Here is a 22,243-nt window from a genome sequence, read left to right on the forward strand (position 1 = left end):
AAGTATTTTAAAGTAGAATTGGAGGCAGAGCCTTCAGCTTTCACGCCCCTCTTCTGTGGAACCAGCTTCCAGTTTGGATTCAGGAGACAGACACAATCTCCAAAGGCTTAAAACTTTAATTTTTGCTAAAGTACATATTTAGGGCTGGATCAGGTGACCCTGACTCCTCCCTTAGTTATGCTGCAATAGGTGTAGGCTGCTGGGGGAGTCCCATGATGCAGTGAGTGCTTCTTCTTTAGTCACCTTTCTCACTCACTATGTGTTAACAGACCTCTCTGCATTGAATCATACTTGTTATTAATCTCTGGCTCTCTTCCGCTATTCCACCACCATTCTTGACAGTTGGTGTGACATGTCTGTGCTGATATGCCGTCTTTGGCCTGTGCCATAAAGTCATGCTGCCATGTTTTGTTTTGTTTTGTTTTTAGAGAGAAACGGCTTACTTCTCTCTAAAAGCCATACTTCTTCATTTTTTTTTCTAACTGTAATGCCATGAACTTTAACCTTTAACATGCTGGGTGAGGCCTGAAGAGTCTGACATGTTGCTCTTGGGCTTTTTTGCAGTTTCTCTGAGCACTGCACGGTCTGAAGTTGGTTTGAATTTGCTGGGATGTTCACTACTTTGTAGCTTGTGGCATTTTGTTAACACACTGGTGAATCCTCCAGACCCGCAAACTGCCAAAACATCTGCTTTTATAAAGGTGGTCACACAGCTGCTGTGAATAAAGTGCATTTCATTATCAGCATCCAGCTTCTACTTACCCTTACTTCCAATGGAAAGTAGAAATAAGTGTATACCTACTTTGTTCCAGGACCCTCTATAGAGTAAACATTAAACATTCTTTGAAAAGAAATTAGTTCCATTTGTAGTTTTTGTCAACTTTTGTATATTCAGCTTCATTAAATTTATCTTTACTAGGCATTTCTTTTTGCTGTTTAACTAATTTATGTCTTTTTGATGTGGTTTTTCCCCACTTTTAATTTCACTTCTGTTGCTCTGTTCTATTCTGGAGTCATCAAAGAGAAATGGTAAAAATAAAATACTTTTTATTATTGATTTACATATTTAAATTTAAATATGAATACCATCAGTCACATTACTAATGTTACATCTGTTATACAATGTGTAAAATGTTTTCAAGAACCTCAATAAGCGTTCAAGAAATGTGGTGAACACGGGAGCAAAAGTTTCCAGAAACCATCAAGCATCAAATCTACTGCATGAAAGCTCTTATTTCTTTAAGTCTAATAAAGATATTTGTAAGTAGAGCTCATCCTGTGTGCGAGTCATGTGTCATACTTGATATGAAGCACATTTAATGCTGGCATTATTACCAAAAAACACATTTCTTCACATAATTGGGATACATGAAAGAGAAGACTCCATCAAACATCAAAATTATATCACATTCTGGGTCACAATTAAACTTACAACTCACAACAAAAGTAATGTTTGTGTTATGTATGATCTAAAGCTGCCTGTTCAGCTGTTTGGTTCTAATTTCTCTTTACTGAAACGAGGAGGACATCAGTTCAGCAGGATGTTGGAAAATCTTATGGGTCATTTGGAAGGATTGTGGTGTTACTAAATGACTAAATGTGCTATTAAAATGTACTTTAATGCACTGATAACAGCATTGCAGTACATCATTTCCTTACTTGATACTGAATAAATGTAACTGAGCATCAGTCTTTAGTAAAATAGTCTTCATTTTAACCCTCAAACAACTCGTCTATTACTATTTTCACTGCAAAGAGGAGTTGCACAAATAAAATGACATTTTATTTAGACAATCCTATGATTTTTCTCACAAAACAAATTTTCTTTGTTTCAATAACACTAGAAAAATATGTATGTAAGTATATGTAATATACTTTTAAGCAGATTATGTATCATTTAACACCGAACTATGAAATGGTGACTCCATAATACTTTGATCACCGACAAATTACAGTGAAGTTATCACAGTCAGGAGGTTTGTTTTTCATCTTTTGTTACTCCCAGGCTCAAACTCAATCTGTGTGTAAATGTGTAATGTGATTCTTTCAGCAGAAACACTCAAAATTTCCAGATTACTAAAATATCTAAAAATAATAACGGTCAAAATTGGACTCATAAATATGACATTATTACCAACAAGTCACAAACTACAATAAAATCAAAGCCTATAACGATAAAATAAGAAGAAGGTGGGAAAAAAATCATGGCAAGAAATAGATCTACGGTCAAAAATATCACAAAGGCACATATAAATATAAGGCTGGGGTCATAAATGACTCCACACAGGTCACCTGAAGGCTAAAGAAACAAAAATCACAGAAAAAGATTCTTGACGGAGACAAAACTACAACAAAATCTTCACCTTTGGGGCTCCTCCTCCCTGATGACCACACTGTCTGAAACCCAATACTGGTTACTGCTTTTTTCCAGCATTTCTTTTTCTGGTGATGTTGGGATTCCTTAAAGGAATGTTGGCACAAGTGCAGATGCTGAGGGGGCTTCTAAAGAACACTGAGGATCAGATGATGACTCTGTGGCAGCGCTCACAGTTCTGATGAATCTCGCTGAAGTTGGACGGTCGCTGGGCCAGATCCATGAGGTCAGCCTCTGGGTAAGCAGCTGCTGGTTGGAGCAAATGTGCCACTCCAGTTCTGTAACATCAGTGCTTTTAACTCGAGGTATACGACACCAGTATCGTCGATCAACACATGGCGACACAGGGCGGTAATCATGCCCGAAGACCTTCTCGACACGATAGTGGACGTATGCAGTGCGATACTCCATGAAGACTCTGAGAGGCCAGGAGAACGTGAGGAAGGAGGCAAACCAGAAGACGTAGTGGGACAGATACCAGGGGTGGTGCTTCGGGTCACAGAGCACCAAGACATACTCCTTCAGGTCAATGTTCTTCAGGTTCATGTCTTCTCTGGCTTCCATGTAGTCATCCAGGCCCTCGTTGTCGGTGAAAAACCTCGCCCTTTGTGTGAGATAAGAATTCTCGGACTCTACGTTGGCAAAACTGAAACACTTGGTGAAGCGCATCTTTGTAAGCACAGACTTCTCCAAGCCAAGCAGCTGTTTGGAAACATCTTTGACACCACAGTGGCTGTAGTCAAATTCTGCTTCTGCCACGTGGGTGTCGAGGCGCTCATGGTAAACCTGGGTGCAAGTATAACGGCGGTAGCGTGTGACTTGTCGAGTTCGGCGCACATAGTGATAGCTGAAGGCCTTCCACCAGATGCAGGGCTTAGCCTGCTGCATCTTCTTGATGTGCTCATAGATGCCCTCCACGTCCATTTTGTGCAGCAGCTCATTCTTCACGTGACAGTGCCAGCACTCCAACAGGTAGACTAAATAGAGCATGCCCAGTAGGGCCAAGGGGATGTAGATGTAGCCATCAGAGCAGGGGCTGTCATGGTACATCTTGGATTTCCCTTTGAAGGCACTGTCGAAAGTGAAACGGGTCACCTTGGTGATGTGACACCAAACCATGGCTCCCATGCAGCCATACATGAGAACGGACAGGAGGAAGCATTTCCAGAAACTCTCCCGACATAAGGACTTGCTTAGAGATTGCTTCAGCGGTCTTTGCTGTTGAGCGAAAGCACAAACATAAGAAGAAACATTTTAAAATCTGATCAGGACATATTTATAATCCTATAACCACCTAAACTCTTAGTATTCACAATCTCATGGTGTATTGTACAAGTCCTCAGGTCCTGTGGACAAAATTCAGCATTTTGCAAATACTAATCCAGCCTGCATTATGCAACTTTGGAAGGAGAAGGTTTGCTTTTTTAAAGAACAGTTTGTATTTTCATTCAGACTGCACAACTTTGCAGAGTTTAGGACCGAAATGCAGGACTCTGAGTCTGGCAGATGTAAAAACTACTTTTACTCCAGGCAAGGTAGGCAAACTTCAAAAGTCCAAAGTTCAAACAAACTTAACAACGGTCTGGCCAGAGTAATGTAATGGTATCTTACAGGGTAGAAACACTAATCAGGGCTAATCAGGGGAAGCGAGCACAGCTGGGGGGAAACTGGGCACAGGTTAACAGAATCTAGATAACGAGGTGAGAGAAATAAAGGCGATTTTATTTATATAGCACAGAAAATAAAAACAGAAATCCTTGTAGGTTTACAATTCATTAAGGCAGTGAAAACAATGAGATATAATTTTTTTAAAAGCCAATCAAAATTAAACAAAAAAACAAACTTGAGCGTGGTCCTGTGTGAATAGTAAAGGTAAAGTAAAACTAAAAAGCAAGGCACAAAAGACAAGAAGAAAAGACTTGGCAAAAATATACAAGAGGATGAAGAGGACGTTTGGAACAAGCAAAGACTCAAACATGACTCTAAACACAAACTAGAAAAGAATGAAATTGGCCACAGAGGTGTTACTACAGTAAAACACAATAAACCTACAACATAAGAAACCTAACAGAGATTAATAATGAAGAATTCAAAGTTCAAAAAACTCTAAACTTCATGTTTCAAATGAGGAACATGACAAGTATTTCTATATGTACTTGCTGTAAAGACAAGTTTCATGGTATGGCTCAATTTGAGTAATAAAACTATGATTTAAAGTTAATATACATAAAGGCACACATTAATTTGGTTGAAGAGAACATACATTAATATGCTGTCAGTTGTTTTGTAATTCTTTTTGTAAAAAACAAAATAGGAAATCAAAAGTATTTATGTTTACCGTTTTTGGTCTACATTTTCTCTCATTTCATTTATTTCTATTTGTCAAAATAATTCATAAAAACGAGAAACTGTGAGAAAACATTACTTAAAACATGTTTTAAATAAAATGAACAAATTAATAAATAAAATGGAAACTTAAATGGAAAACTAAATAAACAGGAGGATAAGCAGAGTGAATCGCCACTGCCACACGCACTCCCGTGTTCAAGTTTACACCGGTGACACCTGTCAGATCATCCACCTGCAGCGTGTCACAGCCTGCACAGCACGCGCACGGACACATTAAAAATCAACAACACAGAGAGAGTAAGAAAAAAGAAAAAAGAGAATTGCCAGAAAATTCTACCTCCTCTCTGGTGTCCTCCTCGAAAACGGTGGTGGTGCTGCTTTCACTCGCTGTCGCAGCCGATGGTGGAGAAGACATGGTGCTGGGCAGCTACTGGTAGTGATGACAGGGCGTGGAGGAGGAGGAAGAGCGAGAGATCTCACCACCTTTGCTCCACAGCGACCCTCAAATGAGACTCGTCACATCTGCTGTCGTTTAGAGCCATTTACAGCCGGTGATCGGCCAAAAAAGAGCATCTGTACCTTCCAGCTGCTGGGAAACGGGTTAAGACAAGAAAAACAATACGCGGGGGTGTTTCTATGGGAAATCCCGCATCCTGCTGTCTACGGTTCAGCTGTCAGTGCCGCAGTAACATGATGGGAGATGTGCTGTATTAGCTGGTCGTCGTTACTAAAGGAGCGTGCCCTGCCCCTCGAGGCCCGCTGGGTGCGCAGGAGGCGGCCGGAGAGCTGGCGGGGTCGCTGTCCATGGTGCTGACTGAGGTAGACTGAGGTACCGGGAGATGCTGTTGCATAAATCACTTAAAGGGAAAGTCCGACCTTAAGCGAGTCTTAAAATGTGCAGCTCCGCTGATTTTCAATGCAGGGAAGAAAAAACAGAGATTTTCGCTTTAACTGAGTAATCCGGTGACACTTAAAGGTTCCTTCTCGATCTGCCGGCTCATCAGCTTGATCAAGGTGTCATGGTCCCAGGGTTTTGTTCCATATTCATGACTTTTGATTTCAGTGCTGTTGTAGAGGATTTATTTATATTTTTTTAAGTATTTGGATTCATGGATTCAGGGTTTTTAGTCACAGAGTTTTTCATTCTTAATACATTTGAGTTCTTATTTTTAAAACTCTTTTTTTAATTTATTATCATTCTGCTAGTGAGTTTAAGACATCATCAAGTCTTTGATTGCTGTTTTAACTTTATGATTTTCCAGTTTTGTTATATTGGGTTTTGGTTTTTGATCCTGTGAATTTCAGATTTCTGTGTTTTTTGTTTTCCACCATTATAACAAATCTCGTTTTGTCCTCTCCCTGTGTAGGTCTGTATGATGTTTTCCTGCCATGTTCCCTCCTGAAATAGTTCATTAATTTTTAGAATGTTTGTTTCATGTCTCCTTGTTTGGTCATTTCCTTTTTTCTTATTGATAGTTTCCTCTGCTTGCTTCTTTTGGGTTTTATTTCCTCCTCTTCTGTTTCTATTCCCTGATCAGCCCTCTGGATATTTATAGTCATGTTTTCATCTTTGTTAAAGAGTCTGTTACATCAGCAAAAGTATAAAACCCACAAAAACACAAAGCCCAAAAAAGTTTTGGGTTTCTTCAATTTGTGGATTTTTTAATTATTTAATTATTTTATTATTTAATATTTATTTTTGGTTGAAACTTTCAGCTTATTTCAGTTAGGATTCTGCTTTAGGTTACTTATTTTTAGATTCTTATTATTTTTAACATTTCCTTTGTGTTTAGTTACTTCCTGTGTTATTTTTGACAGTCATGTTTCCTTATGTCTAGAAACTCTAGAAGTTTTCCTGCTGAGCAGTGAAGTACAAAAAGTAGGTAAAAGATTAATTTTTACTGATTTGCTTGTTTAATTTTAAACAAGAATTCCACCAGTAACATCAATTATGTTGCAAATTATATATTATGTAAAATGTTTTCAAAAAATCTTGATAAGTCCAAAATATATATATTTACAGTTCACAGTATTTGTGTGAATCTTGTCTCAGAGATGATATGAAGCACATTCAATCTAGAAATGAATGCAAAATCTTTACAAACAGAAAATACCTGTTCATTCATGAAAGACTCCATGAAATATCAAAATCATGTCAGATTCTAGGTCACAAATAAATTTAAAAAATACAATTTACTTCTCAGAAACTCAGTCTAAATCTCAGAGCAGTGAGTAAAATTGTTTATCAGCTGTTTGGTTTAAATTTTTACTGACACACATGAAACACATGTTGGAAAATTGTGGAACATTTTTGAAGGGCTGTTCATCCATCCATTTTATTCTGCTCATATTCGATCCGAAGGCATGTGGGGTCCCTGGACAGGTCGCCAGTCTGCCGCAGGGCTAACACAGAGACACAGAACCATCCCCACTATCGCGCCTACAGTCAATAACCCACAGACACTCAGGGAGAACACGCAAAGAAAGGCCACAGGGTGGATTCAAACAAAGCATCAATCTCTAGTAAAACTTTCTTTTAATCCTCAACAATCACTTTTTCCATTTTCAATGCAAAAAGGAGATAAAAATGAAATTGTATGAACAAAATCACATTTAATTGGATAATCCTTCTTTGTTTCTTCACACAAAACATTTTTTCTCTGTCAGTAAACCAGAAAACTTTTAAAACTTGAGATTTGTTTGATAGAATCATATGTGGACAGGTTGTTACTTTCAACCAGTTGTAATGAAATAAACGCCAATAAATTCCAAATTGCAATAAAATAAACCTCTGTAGTGTTAAATGTATGTACATATATTAACTCTATCCAGTTTTGTTTCCTAGTTGCCCATAAACAGCTGTGAAAAGTTGTACAAGAAGTCAAATCAAATATATTTGTGGTCAAAAATATCCTGAAGGCACATGTAAATATGAGGCTGGGATCATGAATGACTCCACGTCACGTGAAGAAACAGAAGTCACTGAAAGGGATTCAGGGTGGAGGCAAAGCTGTAAGACAATCTTCTTCCTCAGGACTGCTCCTCCCTGATGTGCCCACAGTGTGAAATCCCACGCTGTTCACTGCTTTTCCCAGGGTCTCCTTTTCTGGTGACGAAGGGAACCCTAAAAGGAAAAATAAATAAAAGTTATTAGTGCATGAAAATCTCTTCATGGTCAGAAATATTCCATAACCTTTCAGTCTGACTTCATACATGTTAATAAAAGAGGATAAAGCTTTATTTAAAATTGTTTCTGATGATGCACTGAGCTACTTACAGAGTACATGTTGGAGAGGTTGTTGAAAAGCACTTGGCCTGCGCTCACTTTGTTCCTCACTCCTCTCACGGTCCCATTCTTGCTGCAGATATTGATCCGCTTGTTGCTAAACAGCATCTCTCTTTTGGCACTGGCGTACAAAAGCAGGTCATCGGGTTCACAGCCGTTCTCGTCCACGGCTGCTTCCACCACCAAACCGTTCAGGTGGCTGTTGGCCTCGCTGGTGGGGAGAGAGCCACCCTGCTGCTCTGCCTCTGGACTGCTGGTCGAGTCAGACTCCACCGAGTCCTCCACCGAGCCGCACCAGGCTCTCTCATCCTTGAACACCTCCGCCAAGACCCGGCCGCTGTTGGCAGACGCTACTCTAAACCTGACTGTTTTCCTAGCCTTCTCGTTCTCCTGTTTCAGTTTTGGCCTCTCCATTGAAATACAAGAATGTCTCACATGTTTTACATCCCATTCAGAAAAGCCAGACGTGCTCTCTCAGTGCTGCGCAATTATCAAACAATAATATCCTCATTGATGTGTCAAAATGAGCTGAGTACAAAAACTAGACACCCAGATGGTTAATAATTAATGAGCTTCTGCCATGGTAACCGCTAAAACAGGCAAACAGTAAATTGATATTACCATGTTCAATAATTGATCAAGGTTAGTTTTCAAACAGCTACAGAAGTGTGTGATCCTTTATGGTCGACTGGGCCAGCAACAAGGATGAATTACACAGGAAACACCAGACAACCTCCGGTGACCTTTTCTGTGACCCCCGTTTTGTTTGTCTGACCCCGAGGTTATCACGAGAGCGCAGACTTGAAAACCAAAGTAGGCAGATTGTTCTTTTCTGTGTTGGCCACTTTATTATATGCATCTGTTCAACTGCTCACAAATATCCAATCAGTTTATCACATGGCAGCAGCTCAGTGCATTTAGGCATTTAGACATGATCAAGATGAAGAAACAACAAATGGCATGACGGTTGGTGGTTCTCCAGAGAGCCTCTCCACTGGAACCTCAGTAAGCTCACTCTTTCAATTCATCTCATAAATATTTTCTTGGAAAACTCTGGACCACTTGGATTAACCCCTGTTCCCTCTCTCTCCCTACACCTGGAAAAGGACCACTGTATTCTAACTCATGCTTCCACTGCTGATACAAGTCAGCAGTGGGAGTCATGACAAATCATGATGTCCTCATAAATACACTGCGTGTCCTTTCAGTCAGTGTGGAAGGTTATTGCTTTGTATTTTGGTTCCTGTTGTGATAGCTTGTTTTGTTGTGTTTCTTTGTTTTCAGTTTCAGTGTTGTTTGCCTTTTAGTTACTTCATGTTTTATTTTGAAGGTTGAGTTTTCCTTTGTGTCTTGTCCTAGTTTTATTTCCAACTTTTTGCAACCTCTGCACTTTGCAGCAGGCTATTTTATTTGTCAGAGTAAAACACAGTAGGTTCAGTTAAGTGACACGAAGTAATGAATAGAGCCAGAGGCAAAACTTTAAGCCTTACCACCATCAAGTTAGCTAGTGGCTACTTAACTGATCTCCTTGACCTGTATAACCCAAAACGAGCACGAAGATCCTCCAGCCAACTGCTCCTAATACAACCAAGGTCTCGTTTAAAAGCCAGAGGTGACCGTGCCTTTGCTATTGACGCATCTAGACTCTGGAATAATCTCCTAGTTGATATCCGTACATCGGAATCTATTCAATTGTTTCAATTGTAAAAATCCACCTGTTCAACTTAGCTTTTGAAGCAAATTAGTTTGACTTTCACTTGGCCTGCACTACACCATGTAATTGTACATTTTAATTGAAATTGTACTATTTGTTTCTTGTTTCTGCCCGCATTGCGGTATTATTGTGAAGCACTCTGATCTACACTAATCTTTTAAAATGTGCTATAGAAATAAACTTTGATTTGATTTGAAGTCTGGTGAGTTTTTTATGTTATGTTATTATTAAATAAGATGGGAAGCTATCCACAGAGACCAGGATTATTTTTTTTATTATTATTATTGGTATTCGGCTGTAATCATGTTTATATCGATTACAAAGTTGATTATTTTAGAATTAGAATCTGTGGCGATTCACCGACTTTTGGAGCCAGCCTCAAGTGGCCACAACAGGAACTGCAGTTTTTTTTTGTTTGTTTGTTTGTTTTTTTCTGAGAATGTAGCTGCTTGTCTTTAAACTATCAGTGGTAACAAAATTCTCATCTTTGCTTCTGAAAGCCTCTCTGGCAGGTTGTTTTTATACCTAACCATGTTTTTCATCAATCAGGTCTTTGTGAGGGTTTTGTTTTTTGTTTTGCTTTTTTTATTGTACTAAACAACTTTCCAGTAATTTAAGTGTCGCTAGGATCAAAGGAAAATAAGTACTAGTTGATTTCTTCTCCATTCTTCTCATGCAACTCATTGCATTTCCTAATGTTGATCCTAATGCAGGGATCGGGCAAATTCGTGGCCAAATAAAATATGCGGATCATAAAGTTCCCTCTAAATGTCGATCCGCCAGCCTGTAATTCCACCCCGCTCCTGTAGATGGCAGGAAGCGCCCGCTGCTGGCTCACAGCAAGAAGAGGAAGAAGCAGACCTCACACGTGTTCCTGCACCAGAGTGTCAACATGGGCAAAAGAAAACAGAATAAGCAGTTTCTAACTACTTTATCCAAAAAACAGAAGAAGCACTTGAAGGAGTTTGGAGAGGAGCATCCTTTTCACGATGTGTAAGCAGCACGACAGCAACTTCCGGTCTGGTTTAAAGGAAGAAGCTGCTTTATATTAGCAAGGCTGCTAATTTCTAGTTTTCTTTCCAATTTTTTAAATGTAACTGTAGTTTTTTCCCCGTATTATCTCGGTGTAAAGTACAAACAGAAATGTAGCAAACATCTTAAGTTTACGTTTTCTAAGGAGGGCAATGTGCTGATGTTTACCTGATGACATGGATTTTTAATATTAGAAACTATCAGTGAGTTAAGCCCCTAGTAATGCCGAAACAGTAGAAGAAGAGTGGCGCATTTTAAGGGGACTCTTTAACTGCAGTCAGAACCGTTTCTCCTGCCCTGGGGAAAGTGACGCAGGTACGCCGGAGAGGCAACAACAGCACAACGTCGCTCCTAATACCTCCTGGCTGATCGTTCTATAGGTTTGCATTTGGTGGTACTTTTTTCTACTGGTAGCTCAGGAGATGGGCTGTTACACAAGGAGAGCTGGACAGAGCCACAGAAAGGCATCAGCACCGGCACAGCACTGATATCTGCTCTGTGTGATTAGAAACTGGTGGAGCACCGCTAAAGCTCTAAATGACGACCTCGTTTATTTTCTGCCTAAACTGTTAGAATAAGACTCCATGAGGACGGCAGGAGGAGCTCACATCTAGTGGGAGCTGTCAGACTCTGTAATTCAGAAAGCCATCCAGTGGGTTGAATTCTATCCTTTGGTGGGTCAGCTCTCTCACCACTGGTACCATCTCTGATCTACATAAGCAGTGGTGCAGGCCAAAAGAACAATGCGTTAAACTATATATAATAAACTGCACTTACTGGTTACAATAAGTGTCAGATTATTAATCATTGTTGTAAAACTAGTACAAAGCTTTACTTTGTCCTAATAATTTCAATATTTTTACAAATATGTTGTCTGAGCAGCTTCATTTAATTTTCTCTCTCTTTCTGTCTCTCTCTTTTTTCTTTTTTTTTCTTTTTACAGAGTTAATGAAAGACCTGAAAAAACTCAAGTAATGGAACTGGTGAGTAGAAAGCCCTGAACAGTTTAGTGCTGTAAAAAGTGTATGGCTTGTCAAAGTCTACTTTTCCTCCCCGACTTCCTGTATATGATTTTATAAATACAGTTTGGAAAAATTTTTCTGTTTGATTTTGTGCCTTTCTTTTTCCTTTTTTACATTGTATCGCACTGTAATGCTTTATTTAAAGTATGTAATAATAGGTGGTATTTATTGTTTTGGCTCCTCTAATACATGAAATTTAAAAATGTCTTATTTTATCAGTTTGGGCTCGTTTTTACCAACGTCGCTGTCAGACTTGTTTTAGAACTTAATGTCTTGTGTGAGCGTGTCCCAATGAAGCCTCGATTATACTTTCCACATCGATGAGTCCCCTCAGGTTAGACTGATGTAAGTTTTATCGTAACACGGCAAGCCTGAGGGTCCGTGTGGACGGCTGCATGCCTGCCTGTTTTTTGTGATCAGCTGTGCATGAGCTCCAGGTGGCGGTCTTCAAAGAAGTGTAACAGGAATGACTGCGGAACAAAATCAAAGCTTTTTAGTAGTGATGCCCAAAGGGTGGGCTAGGCCCCCCCTGGTGGGCTGCCTAAGGAACTGTAAGTGGGCCAGAGTAATAACAGAAATTCAGTTTGAAATTACTTACTAGTATGTTCAGTTACAGACTTGTATAAATGTATTTATTTATATAAAAAGGGAAATAAAACTGGTAGTATGAGGTGGTAGTTTGTGACATTACTGTGACCTAAATTTACTGCATTTGCATTAAAGTTTGTGTCCCAGTGGCAGGTGGGTCACTTGCGTTAGTGTTCACATATGACTGTATAACCAAAAGCCTGTGTGGTTTATGGGTTCTGAGTACATTTTTTAAGGAAATACAATATTTCTGTTGCATTTTGATTAGAGTAAAGTTTTAAGATTGGGTGGGGCCCATGGGATTTTCTGTTTTTTAAGTGGGCCGCACACTATTGACTTGGGGAGTGGCTGCTTTAGCCTAAGGTTTACATTGTTAATTTGTCATTCCAAGCATCTCAGGTCATCTGAAGTAATGAACAAGTAATGTCGTGTATCAAATTACCTTCTTCAGACAGTAAAGTGAGTAAATAAATAGTTACTTTTAAAATAATTAATCTGTAATATACTTTTTTTTAAATATCTATGACACCCCATCCTTGCATAAACCATCACATTTGATCCAGTTTTGAGGTTAGATTTAGGTTCATTATTCACTATTATACACAAAGCGACGATGCCACATTCAGTGAGCAGCAATAATCGTGAACAGCATCAACACAGCGATAATAAATGGATTCATGAGCTACCTTTTTTAATTTTTAGCCGTCAAGTCCAGAACAATCTGAGTCAGAGCCCGATGAGCTGGAACCAGAAGAAGAAGAGGAGGAACCAGAGCAGAAAACAGCCTATCAGAAACTTCTTTCAACTCTCAGCCAACCAAGAGGTGAAGCTCAGAGCGAAGAGGAGGACAACACGGATGATGATGATGATGATGAAGAGGAGGAGGTTCTTGGTGAAGGTGAGCTGTTTGTTTCCAGAGCTCTTTATTTCAACAACCACTTTGGATTTCACTGAATGTGTTTGTGTTTTTTCCACCTCAGATGAGAGCGACGCTGAGGAGGGAAGTGAGGGTGGTGATGAAGATGAAAAGGGAGAAGGAGAACCTGCAGATGGAGAGGAAGCTTTGATGGAAGCAGGAGATGGGGAGGATGACAGGAAGGAGCCGGGAGATGAGTTTGTAGACAAAGAGCATGAGTCCCAGTTCTGTCTGGAGACCAACTTCACGGGAAAAGTAGAACAGGAGGAAACACGGGATGAAGATAGTAAAGGTACTTAAAGGGTTGGAGGGGGGAAAAAGATCTCCTGAATTCTTTAGTAGAATTATTTAGTATCTTAAAAAACAGATTTTTAAATGTTTTCTTGTACATTTGTTTTATCAGCTCTAGATACGAGTATGGTGTGTCTTATAGTTTTGTTCTTTGTTTACAGACATGTTTGTCCAGCATTTGGACACAGAGCTTGATGAAGAGGACGTGCAGAAGATAACATCGGCCTGCAAATCAAAGACTCAGATTACGGTACACCAGTCTCATTAAATACATCTTCATTAAAGGAGACTTCTAATGCTCATCAACAGCTGCATATTTTTAGTCGTAGAGTAGCTTTATGTTGCTGATCCTTGGTGCAGCCCCTCATTTTTAATCCTCTGTCTGACAAAAGCCGTGTTAGCCCCTTCTCCTTTAAGGCCCCCCCCAACTTTTTTCAGATTGGTTCCACCTCTCAAACATAGGGTTTGATTAGCAAGGAGGGGTGGACTTTATGTGCTTTTAGTCCCAAGCCGTGTGCCTGAGGTGATTGTGTTAAGCGTATTTGTGCTCAGTGACATCATACGGAGCCATAAGTAAAACATGAAGCCTAAAACTGAGGTTTTGGCTCACAGGAGCAACTTGCACATGTTCTGGGCATGTTTAATATTGGCATCCATTATTGTATACGCGTATATATATCACATAAAAGAAGTAAAAGCATGATAGGTCATAAAATCTGAATCAGAAATGTTTTATTAATCCCAGAGGAAATTGTGTGGTCTCAGTTGCTCCATGACAATAAGAACATTAACAAACAAGTTAAAATACAAATATTACAAATAATACATTAAAGAATAGCTCTAATACAAATAACTCTAATATAGAAATATCCAGAAGTATTACCAAGAATTGGAATATAAAAGTTGAAATTGAAGTGCCGCTCTTATCATATTACAAAACGTTAAGTTTCAGTCTTTGCCTTTCTCTTTCTTAGTGGCCAAAGCTGGGAGCTCTGCTTTGCACCAATCCCCTGGAGAAGTTTGGCCCTATCGGCCCCCAGACAGACACAAACCTCCCAGTTTTCCATAAACTTGTGGAAACACACTGGAAGGATCTGAACCAGATTTTCAATCATAAAGGGCAGGCCGAAGAGATCAGCCCTCTCCAGCTGGAGTTGCTGGCCCTAATGGGCTCCTATAAAGATCTGTACTACCCGGAGACATGCCCTCTCAAGCAGGGACCACATGTGCGCAGTGCATACTGCCTCCATGTGCTTAACCATGTACTGAAGGCTAATTCTCGGGTCCTGGCTCATAACTCACAGTTGAAAGAGCAGAAGAGTCGGACTAAAGCTGGAGCCGAGCCACAGGATGAACTCCGAGACCAAGGACTCACCAGGCCAAAAGTAATCCACAGAAATGTTCATTTATTCTTCTTCTAGTTCTTGTTCTTTTTAATTACATATTAGTGTTGCTGGGTATCTGCTAACCTGCTGTCATCGCCCTGATGAATCTGTCAGGTCCTGATCCTCGTTCCATTTCGGGGAAGCGCGCTGCAGATCGTCCATACGCTCATCAGCCTGCTGGAGACTAAAGGCAAGAAAGTGATGGTGAGCAACAAGAAGAAGTTCAAGGAAGAATTTGGAGAGGACGAGGATGAGAAGCCGCCCAATTTGCAGAGACCGGACGACTATAACGCTATCTTTACAGGCAACGTGGACGATCACTTCAAGATAGGTACGCGCTGAAAAAAGAACCCTAGCTTCTTTAAAAACCCGAGTTTGTCTCTTTGACCTTCTCCTGCTCTGTCCTCTCCAGGTGTCTCCATTTTGAAGGGCAGCATGCGCCTCTATGCCCCCTTCTACTCATCCGACATCATCATCACGTCTCCTCTGGGCCTTCGCACTGTGCTGGGAGCAGAAGGAGAACGCAAGAGAGACTTTGATTTCTTGTCCTCTATTGAGCTGCTAGTGGTGGATCAGGCAGACGTCTTCCTCATGCAGAACTGGGAGCATGTCCTGGTAAGAATAGGATTTACTGCGGGGAAAACGTAGCGCCCTCTGCTGTCCAGGAAGCAACTTTGGGCATAAGCAACAAACATGTTTGCATTTTAAATGTAAGGAAAGAGATGAAAGCTTCATTTAAGACTCATTCTGACCAGATTTACTTCACTCATGCTTTCACTGCTACCTGCTGTACTCATTTATCACAATCAAAGTCCAAAGTGCACGAGCACCACTGACAGTGATAATTAGGGCTTTAATAACCCACTATTACTGCTGCAATTTAAATCCCATCCAGAGTGATGAAATGTACTTTTTAATCTTTGTTGGAAAATTATCTTTCCTTATCCTGTTTCTTACCCGCGCAGTGTAATAATTAAACTTCAGTGTGATAATGGAGGAAGTTCATTATGTTTTTTTGCAGATTTGATGGAAACAAAAAGCAGCTTACAGACCTAATTGAGTGATTATAAAGGAAACAAAAGCCATTACGAGAATGCCAACCTGTAAAATAATTAATGAGCTGAGTTAAGCTTTCTTTTAAGCCTTTATGTAGGGATAGGCGTCAACGTTATTTAGTATTTACTAAGACCTTTTCACCCGTTCTTCAAGCATAACTTCCCCTACACCCTCACTTTAAATCAGTATGTATAACTGTTATAGAATTATGACATGTTAGCTTTATACAAGCCCTGATTTTCATTTTAGTGCTTTTAATGTGTTCTTCCTTTACTTCTGTTTATTAGTGGCTGGCACATAGTAGCATAGTAATTCTGGAAACGGTTGAAAAACATTTAGCTTTTAATTTAATGACTAGTCGAGCATTTAAACATGGTGACTGTCCTTAGTATTTAACATTTTAACAAGTTGGTACCATTAAAACTATGTTGGATCAGCTATTAGCAGATGCTGCTTACAAAGTACTCTGGATGTAATAACAATAATAATCATTCATTTATGTAGCACATTTAAAAATCCACATTACATTGTTTTTAATAGGAGAAACAACAACGACAAAATCTGGGAAATCCTTCCTCTAAATGTGTGTTTTCAGATCCGATTTAAATGAATAGCAGGAAAATTCTGAACTTTTATCTTCCACCTTCCCCCACAATGTTATTATTTCCTTCCTTTTGTTTTTCCCCCTTATGGCCACCAGCATGTGATAAAGCACATGAACCTGCAGCCGCTGGACTCCCACGGTGTTGACTTTTCCAGAGTGAGGATGTGGAATCTGAACAACTGGGCCCGACACTACAGGCAGACGCTGGTTTTCAGCTCCATTCAGGATCCACAGATCAACAACATTCTCACCAAGCACTGCGCCAACTACCGCGGACAGGTAGGCCACACTTCACACTTTACTATTGCTGAGAGAGAGAGAAGGTGGATGTAAACCCTTTTTTAGAACAAGGCTCGGAAATATCTGCAGGTTCATATTGATTTGATTTTAACTAAGGTGTTATTTTTTTGTTTTCTTTGTGTTTTTTGGCTCAGATTGTCATAAAGAACATACCAAAAACTGGTTCCATCTGCCAGGTCTTGGTCCAGCTGCCTCATGTCTTCCAGATGTTTTCCTCCGCGAGCTTCATCGACCACGATGCTCGGTAAAGTCCAGCGTGTACCTTCACCCTAAACTCTCTCCTGACATTAGTGCTGTTTCTTTTCTCTCACAGCATTCTAACATATAGGTCCTGGCAGCTGATTGGTTGTTTTCTCCGATTTTGTGTATAGGTTTCAGTTCTTTATAGACAAAGTGCTTCCACAGTACAAGGATTCGGTTATGTCACACACTCTGATCTACATCCCGTCTTACTTCGACTACGTTCGGCTGCGTAACTACATGAAGAAAGAGGAGATGAACTTTGCCAGCGTCTGCGAGTACTCCAGCAAATCCGAGGTGTCCCGAGCACGCCACTTTTTCCAAAAGGGGGAGAAACAGTTCATGCTCTTCACGGAGCGCTTTCACTTCTACAAGAGGTCAGTTCTTTGTAATCCCCTGTCATGTGGGCCTTTTCCATATTAAATCAAACAAATCTGAAGAAAAAAAAAACCCCACCTGACCACCTCTGAGTCATCTGATTTATTTTGTACAATAACTTTGGTATGTTAAATATGGTGGGAATTTCCTAAGTTGGTGGTCAAAATTTAGCTTTGTTTAATCTGTATGTTTTTCAGGGCTTTAAAAAGACATTTAAGATCTGGTTTGGATTTTTGTTTGTTTGTTTGTTTGTTTGTTTTTTTCAAACAGCAACCAAATAAATTTTATACCCACTCAAAGTGTCACAATCTAAAGCCAAAAAGCATCCCTTTTGTGGGAGTTTCAATAAGAAGTCTGTACCAGCTTTTACCAGTTGGTCTCTTATTGCCTGTTCAGTTTGTAACACTTTTCTTTTGGCTTTACTAAACGTTAGAGATTCAACTGTAAGAGAACTTTTAACCGTGGCTTCTGTCAGCTGTGAAGGCTTTAAAGGCACTAATCTTTAGAGTTAACATCACCAGATAACTGATATGTAATCCATTTTATTGCACTCACCTGATAGCTGCATATGACAAGTTGCCAAGAGAGAAACTGTGGTACTGTATGATGAAGTCACAAGTGGCAGAGAAGTATGTGAGCCTGGTACAGGGCATGAATGTGGGGGTGGGATTGCATCAGGGATCATCTCTGAGCCCCCTGTTGTTTGCAGTGGCGATGAACAGGTTGACAGACGGGGTCAAGCATGAGTCTCTGCAGATTGTGATGTTTGCAGATGACAGGACAGAATGTGTGTGTGTGTGTGAATAAGGGGAGAGACAGGTGAAAAGGTGAACAGGCAGATTTTAAATACCTGATAGAAGAATAGCAGAAAGAGTGAAAGGGAAGTTTTACAAGATGGTAGTGAGAGCTGCTATGATGTGTGGTTTGTGAGTTGGTGGTACTGACAAAAAGACAGGAGGCTGAGCTGAAGATGGTAGGATTTTCATTGGGAGTGACCTGGACAAGATTGGAAATAAGTAAATCTGGGGGACAGCTCAGTTTGAAAACAACGTTAGAGAGCCAATGCTGAGCTTGTTTGGAAATATAGGATATATTTGACAAAGGATGGAGAAGCCAGGCAGGAGGCAAAGAGGAAGACCTCGAGAAGAACTGTGAATAAAGTGAAGGAGGACATGCAGAGGTTTGGTGTAACAGAGGATTCTTGGGCTGGGCTGAAATGGAGCCAGATTATCTGCTGTGGTGACCCCATAGGGGAGCAGTCAGAAGAAGAATTGTAGTACTGTCAGGTGTTTTCATCTTGTTGTTGCTTTGATGCTTCTTCTTTTTTTTGTAATTTAGAGCACATAGATGCCTAATCATGAAATAACTCCTAAATATTTCAAAAGAAAACACGAAGGCCTTTTTCTGCTAGATTTATCCAACTAATTTCCTCCTTATTTAGAATTACTGCAACGTAAAAAAAAAAAAAAAGCCTTGCATTCATGGCTTATCTCAGCCGATCGGAAATAAAAATTATTTAAATTAAAGGTTGCAGCTACTCCAACAGTTATTACTAAGCAAATTAAGTTACATTAAACCCTTAAATGCACTTTGATCAATTAATACAGCTCATGACCTCCATTTAGTAAGCTTATATAAATCTATGCTCTCAAGGTAACAACTTGATAAGATTTTATTACACCAGCGTGATAGTGTAATAGTTCTGTGTGATCGTTCAGCGTGATAGTTCAGCTGGGGGTTAAACAGGCTGTTGAAAAGTCAAATCGCATCAGCAGTGCATGTAATTATGTTTCTTGTTATAGAAACTGGTTTAGTATATCCTCTGCTGTAGGAGATAATAAAAGACAGTTTATATCAGTTCTATCCTCTCGCTTAAAGAAAATAATCACTCGGCTTTAGCCAGTTTCTTGTCCCATTAATGTGCTCCCCTTGATCCGTTTTAAAGAGCTCTGGAAGACTATTGGACCAATCGTTCAGACCACTGTTTAAAATAAATAGGCCGTTCAGACTGATGTTAATAAGCTGTGGTACTCCTGCCGATGAAAACACAAATCCTAATGCTTTGGTTTTCTCTAATTTTAGACTTATTTAAAAACTGCCACATATACCTAAAGTTTTAGAGAAAACTGTACTTTTTAAAACAGCAGTTTCTTTTTAGGCACTCACAGTATTTTGGAAGTTTTCTAGTCTGTTCTGAAAATCATCCATGTTTTTGTGAATTCTAAATGATCTTTTACTAACAAACTTGCATGACTTCACTATTATTGTGCTTTTAAATCTTACTGATGCTTCTGACGCAGTGAACCACACCAGTCTCATGTCCCGTGTAGAACACTAGGGCATCAAGGCTGGTTTAGGTCCTATTTATCACAGAGAACCTTCTCGGCTCGTCTTGGTGACCGACCTTCTTCCTCAGCCACTCTTGCATGTGGAGTCCCACAAGGTTTAATGCTTGGGCCAATTCTCTTCTCTCTTTATTTTTTCCCTATGGGACTAATTGCAGATGACACCGTAATTTATGTGCCAATAAAAAGAAACTATGTCAGCTCCCTTAAACCACTGCTGGTGGCTCTAAATACTTAAAAGCATGGGTGGCCTTAAAGTTTTTTTCATTTAAGTAAACTGAGGTCATTCTGTTCACATCAAGTGGTGTCTGTACTACTCCTCTCTTGGACCTGGGCCTTCAGCTAAACCTACAGTGACAATCCAAAGTGTCAAACTAGATGGGCAGATCATTTCTGTTCTTGAAGCAAGATTTTACCTGCTGAGCCTTTTATTCAAGGTGAAATCTACTTAAGCTTTTTTTTTTTTTTTAATGAATGTCTTAGTCATGCTTTTATAAAGCACCTGGACTACTTTAATGCACTTTACGTTGCCTTTAGCAACACTTCAATTGCTCGTCTGTAGTTAGTCAGGTTTTTTGTTTTTTAAATCTTTGAAAGATCAGCACCAACTTGGGTATCCAAGCTGCTGACTATTAATTTTAATAGAATTTTATTACTAAATCTTACTAGTCTAACTCAGGTTGCTTCCCTCAGTTTGGCTTCTTTCTAGGTAAAACTGTTTCACTGCTTTTTTTCATCACCCGACCAGGCCTGTATCCTCTCAAGGGCATTCAAATGTGTGTTGAAGTTTATCCAACCAGTCTACATGCGTTTTGTGGACTTTAAGGGAACTGGCCTATTATTGCAGGGAATTTGGTCCTTGTATTACCATAGCTTGGTTTGCATCAGCATCAGAAATCCAGCTTACAGACTGGATGACAGTTAGCTCCTCCAAGTATAAAGCCAGGGTTTTTAGCTGGAAAAAACATGAGAAAATGATGGACCATGTTGTCCTTGGTTTAAAAGAGCCTGATCTCTGACGTGCTTCTTTTAGGTACACAATCAAAGGGATCCAGAACCTGATATTTTACGGATTGCCCTCCTTCCCACACTTCTATAGCGAGGTGTGTAACATGCTGGCAACAGCAAGTCAGGGGGAGGAGGCCAGCTGGACCTGCACGGCACTCTACTCGCGCTACGACGCTCACAAACTGGCCGCCATCACCGGAGCACAGCGAGCAGGACAGATGCTGAACTCCAACAAGGCTGTTCACCTCTTTGTCACTGGAGGGGAAGACAAAAATGTATGATGACACTGGATGAATATGAAAAGGACCACTGGAGTAAATTGAGCATAGGTGTTTACCATGCTTAATAATCAAGAAAGTTTCCAAATGCACCAGAAAACATGTTTATTGGCTTTGTTGTTGCAGGAGACCATAAAACATTCCTTTCATTTGTAAAGAGATCATTAAGTTGTCACTGATAAGAAGAGTTGGATGTTTATTATTAAAAACTTTCCTTATCTTTTACTTGATTAAAGTTCATGCATAGCAAAATGTCACCTAACACAGCCATGAAGTGCCAAAATAATTGCATAATAGTTTTCATGAGGTGATCATGCAGTAATTTAATGAGAATTTCAAGCCAAAAAAACCTGCTAGAGTAGCTTTGCATGATTTATAGTTCAGATTAATCCTCATAAAATAGGAGCAAAATGGAATTAAATAAACAACCTGTAAAAATAGTGTTCACCTTCAATGATCTGTCTGAAATGGGAGTCTTCTCCTAGCTTTGAACCCTCAACATCAACATTTACATGTTGAGTTTGTGAGTTTTAGTCTCTCCATATTTATATCCATGACTGTCATGGTGACATTAAGGTTTTAATCTACACTGTCCTTGTTTGAGTTTTATGACTACTAAACAAGCAAAGGTGGGGAGATAACAACTGTCTTTAAGCATCAAGAAACCCCCAGCAAAGCAAGGCTAGTGGAGGGGTAACAATCTATTACATCAGGTTTGGGGCATGAGGGAAACAATGAGAGAGCTGGAGGAGTATATAGAGGCCACTATTAATTGAAACAATACATTAAAGAGACAACACAAAAGATGATGCATGCAGAAATGTGTAAAAATACTGGTGAACCATAGATTATGAGCCATTTTTTTCTCCTCTTTTTATTAAATGCAGCTGATCTAAGTGGGTGTCACTGATAAGTCCTAGGCTTAAGTTATCCTGGGGTTAAGGAGACTATTTTAGAGCTTTAAATTGGTCTTTTTGTAAAACAGTCTAACTTCCATTAGAGTAACAAATGCACAAAATGAAGTCTAGTCTTACCCTAAAAGTTGATCTAGAGTATGTTTGTGAAACCAGCCCTTGT

General features: G+C 39.7%; 2 protein-coding genes across 2 annotated transcripts; one reads left to right on the forward strand and one right to left on the reverse strand.

The window, feature by feature from the left end:
* Positions 1–1,886: 1,886 nt before the first annotated feature.
* On the reverse strand, positions 1,887–5,581 carry LOC134645495 (transmembrane protein 151B-like). Its single transcript, XM_063498949.1, has 2 exons — positions 5,061–5,581; positions 1,887–3,592 (listed from the first exon to the last, which is right to left on the reverse strand). Exons 1-2 carry the CDS (start codon positions 5,136–5,138, stop codon positions 2,462–2,464), a joined length of 1,209 nt encoding a protein of 402 aa, XP_063355019.1. The 5' UTR covers positions 5,139–5,581; the 3' UTR covers positions 1,887–2,461.
* Positions 5,582–10,578: 4,997 nt separating this feature from the next.
* utp25 (UTP25 small subunit processor component) lies at positions 10,579–21,506 on the forward strand. The gene is made up of 12 exons (XM_063498494.1): positions 10,579–10,716; positions 11,699–11,738; positions 13,068–13,263; positions 13,346–13,573; positions 13,734–13,822; positions 14,547–14,957; positions 15,072–15,288; positions 15,370–15,572; positions 16,714–16,896; positions 17,052–17,161; positions 17,289–17,534; positions 20,914–21,506. The coding sequence occupies exons 1-12, from the start codon at positions 10,616–10,618 to the stop codon at positions 21,167–21,169; spliced, it is 2,280 nt and encodes a 759-aa protein (XP_063354564.1). The 5' UTR covers positions 10,579–10,615; the 3' UTR covers positions 21,170–21,506.
* Positions 21,507–22,243: the final 737 nt, after the last annotated feature.

Source organism: Pelmatolapia mariae, linkage group LG16_19 (genome assembly GCF_036321145.2).
Source record: "Pelmatolapia mariae isolate MD_Pm_ZW linkage group LG16_19, Pm_UMD_F_2, whole genome shotgun sequence".
Classification (NCBI taxonomy): Eukaryota; Metazoa; Chordata; class Actinopteri; order Cichliformes; family Cichlidae; genus Pelmatolapia; species Pelmatolapia mariae.

Coding starts and splice junctions, on each gene's coding strand:
- utp25 (XM_063498494.1), top strand. CDS start 10,616: ATGGGCAAAAGAAAACAGAATAAGCAGTTTCTAACTACTTTATCCAAA. Junction 10,717..11,698: donor GAGCATCCTTTTCACGATGT/GTAAGCAGCACG, acceptor TTCTTTTTACAG/AGTTAATGAAAGACCTGAAA. Junction 13,823..14,546: donor AATCAAAGACTCAGATTACG/GTACACCAGTCT, acceptor TCTCTTTCTTAG/TGGCCAAAGCTGGGAGCTCT.
- LOC134645495 (XM_063498949.1), bottom strand. CDS start 5,138: ATGTCTTCTCCACCATCGGCTGCGACAGCGAGTGAAAGCAGCACCACC. Junction 3,593..5,060: donor AGGAGGACACCAGAGAGGAG/GTAGAATTTTCT, acceptor TTCGCTCAACAG/CAAAGACCGCTGAAGCAATC.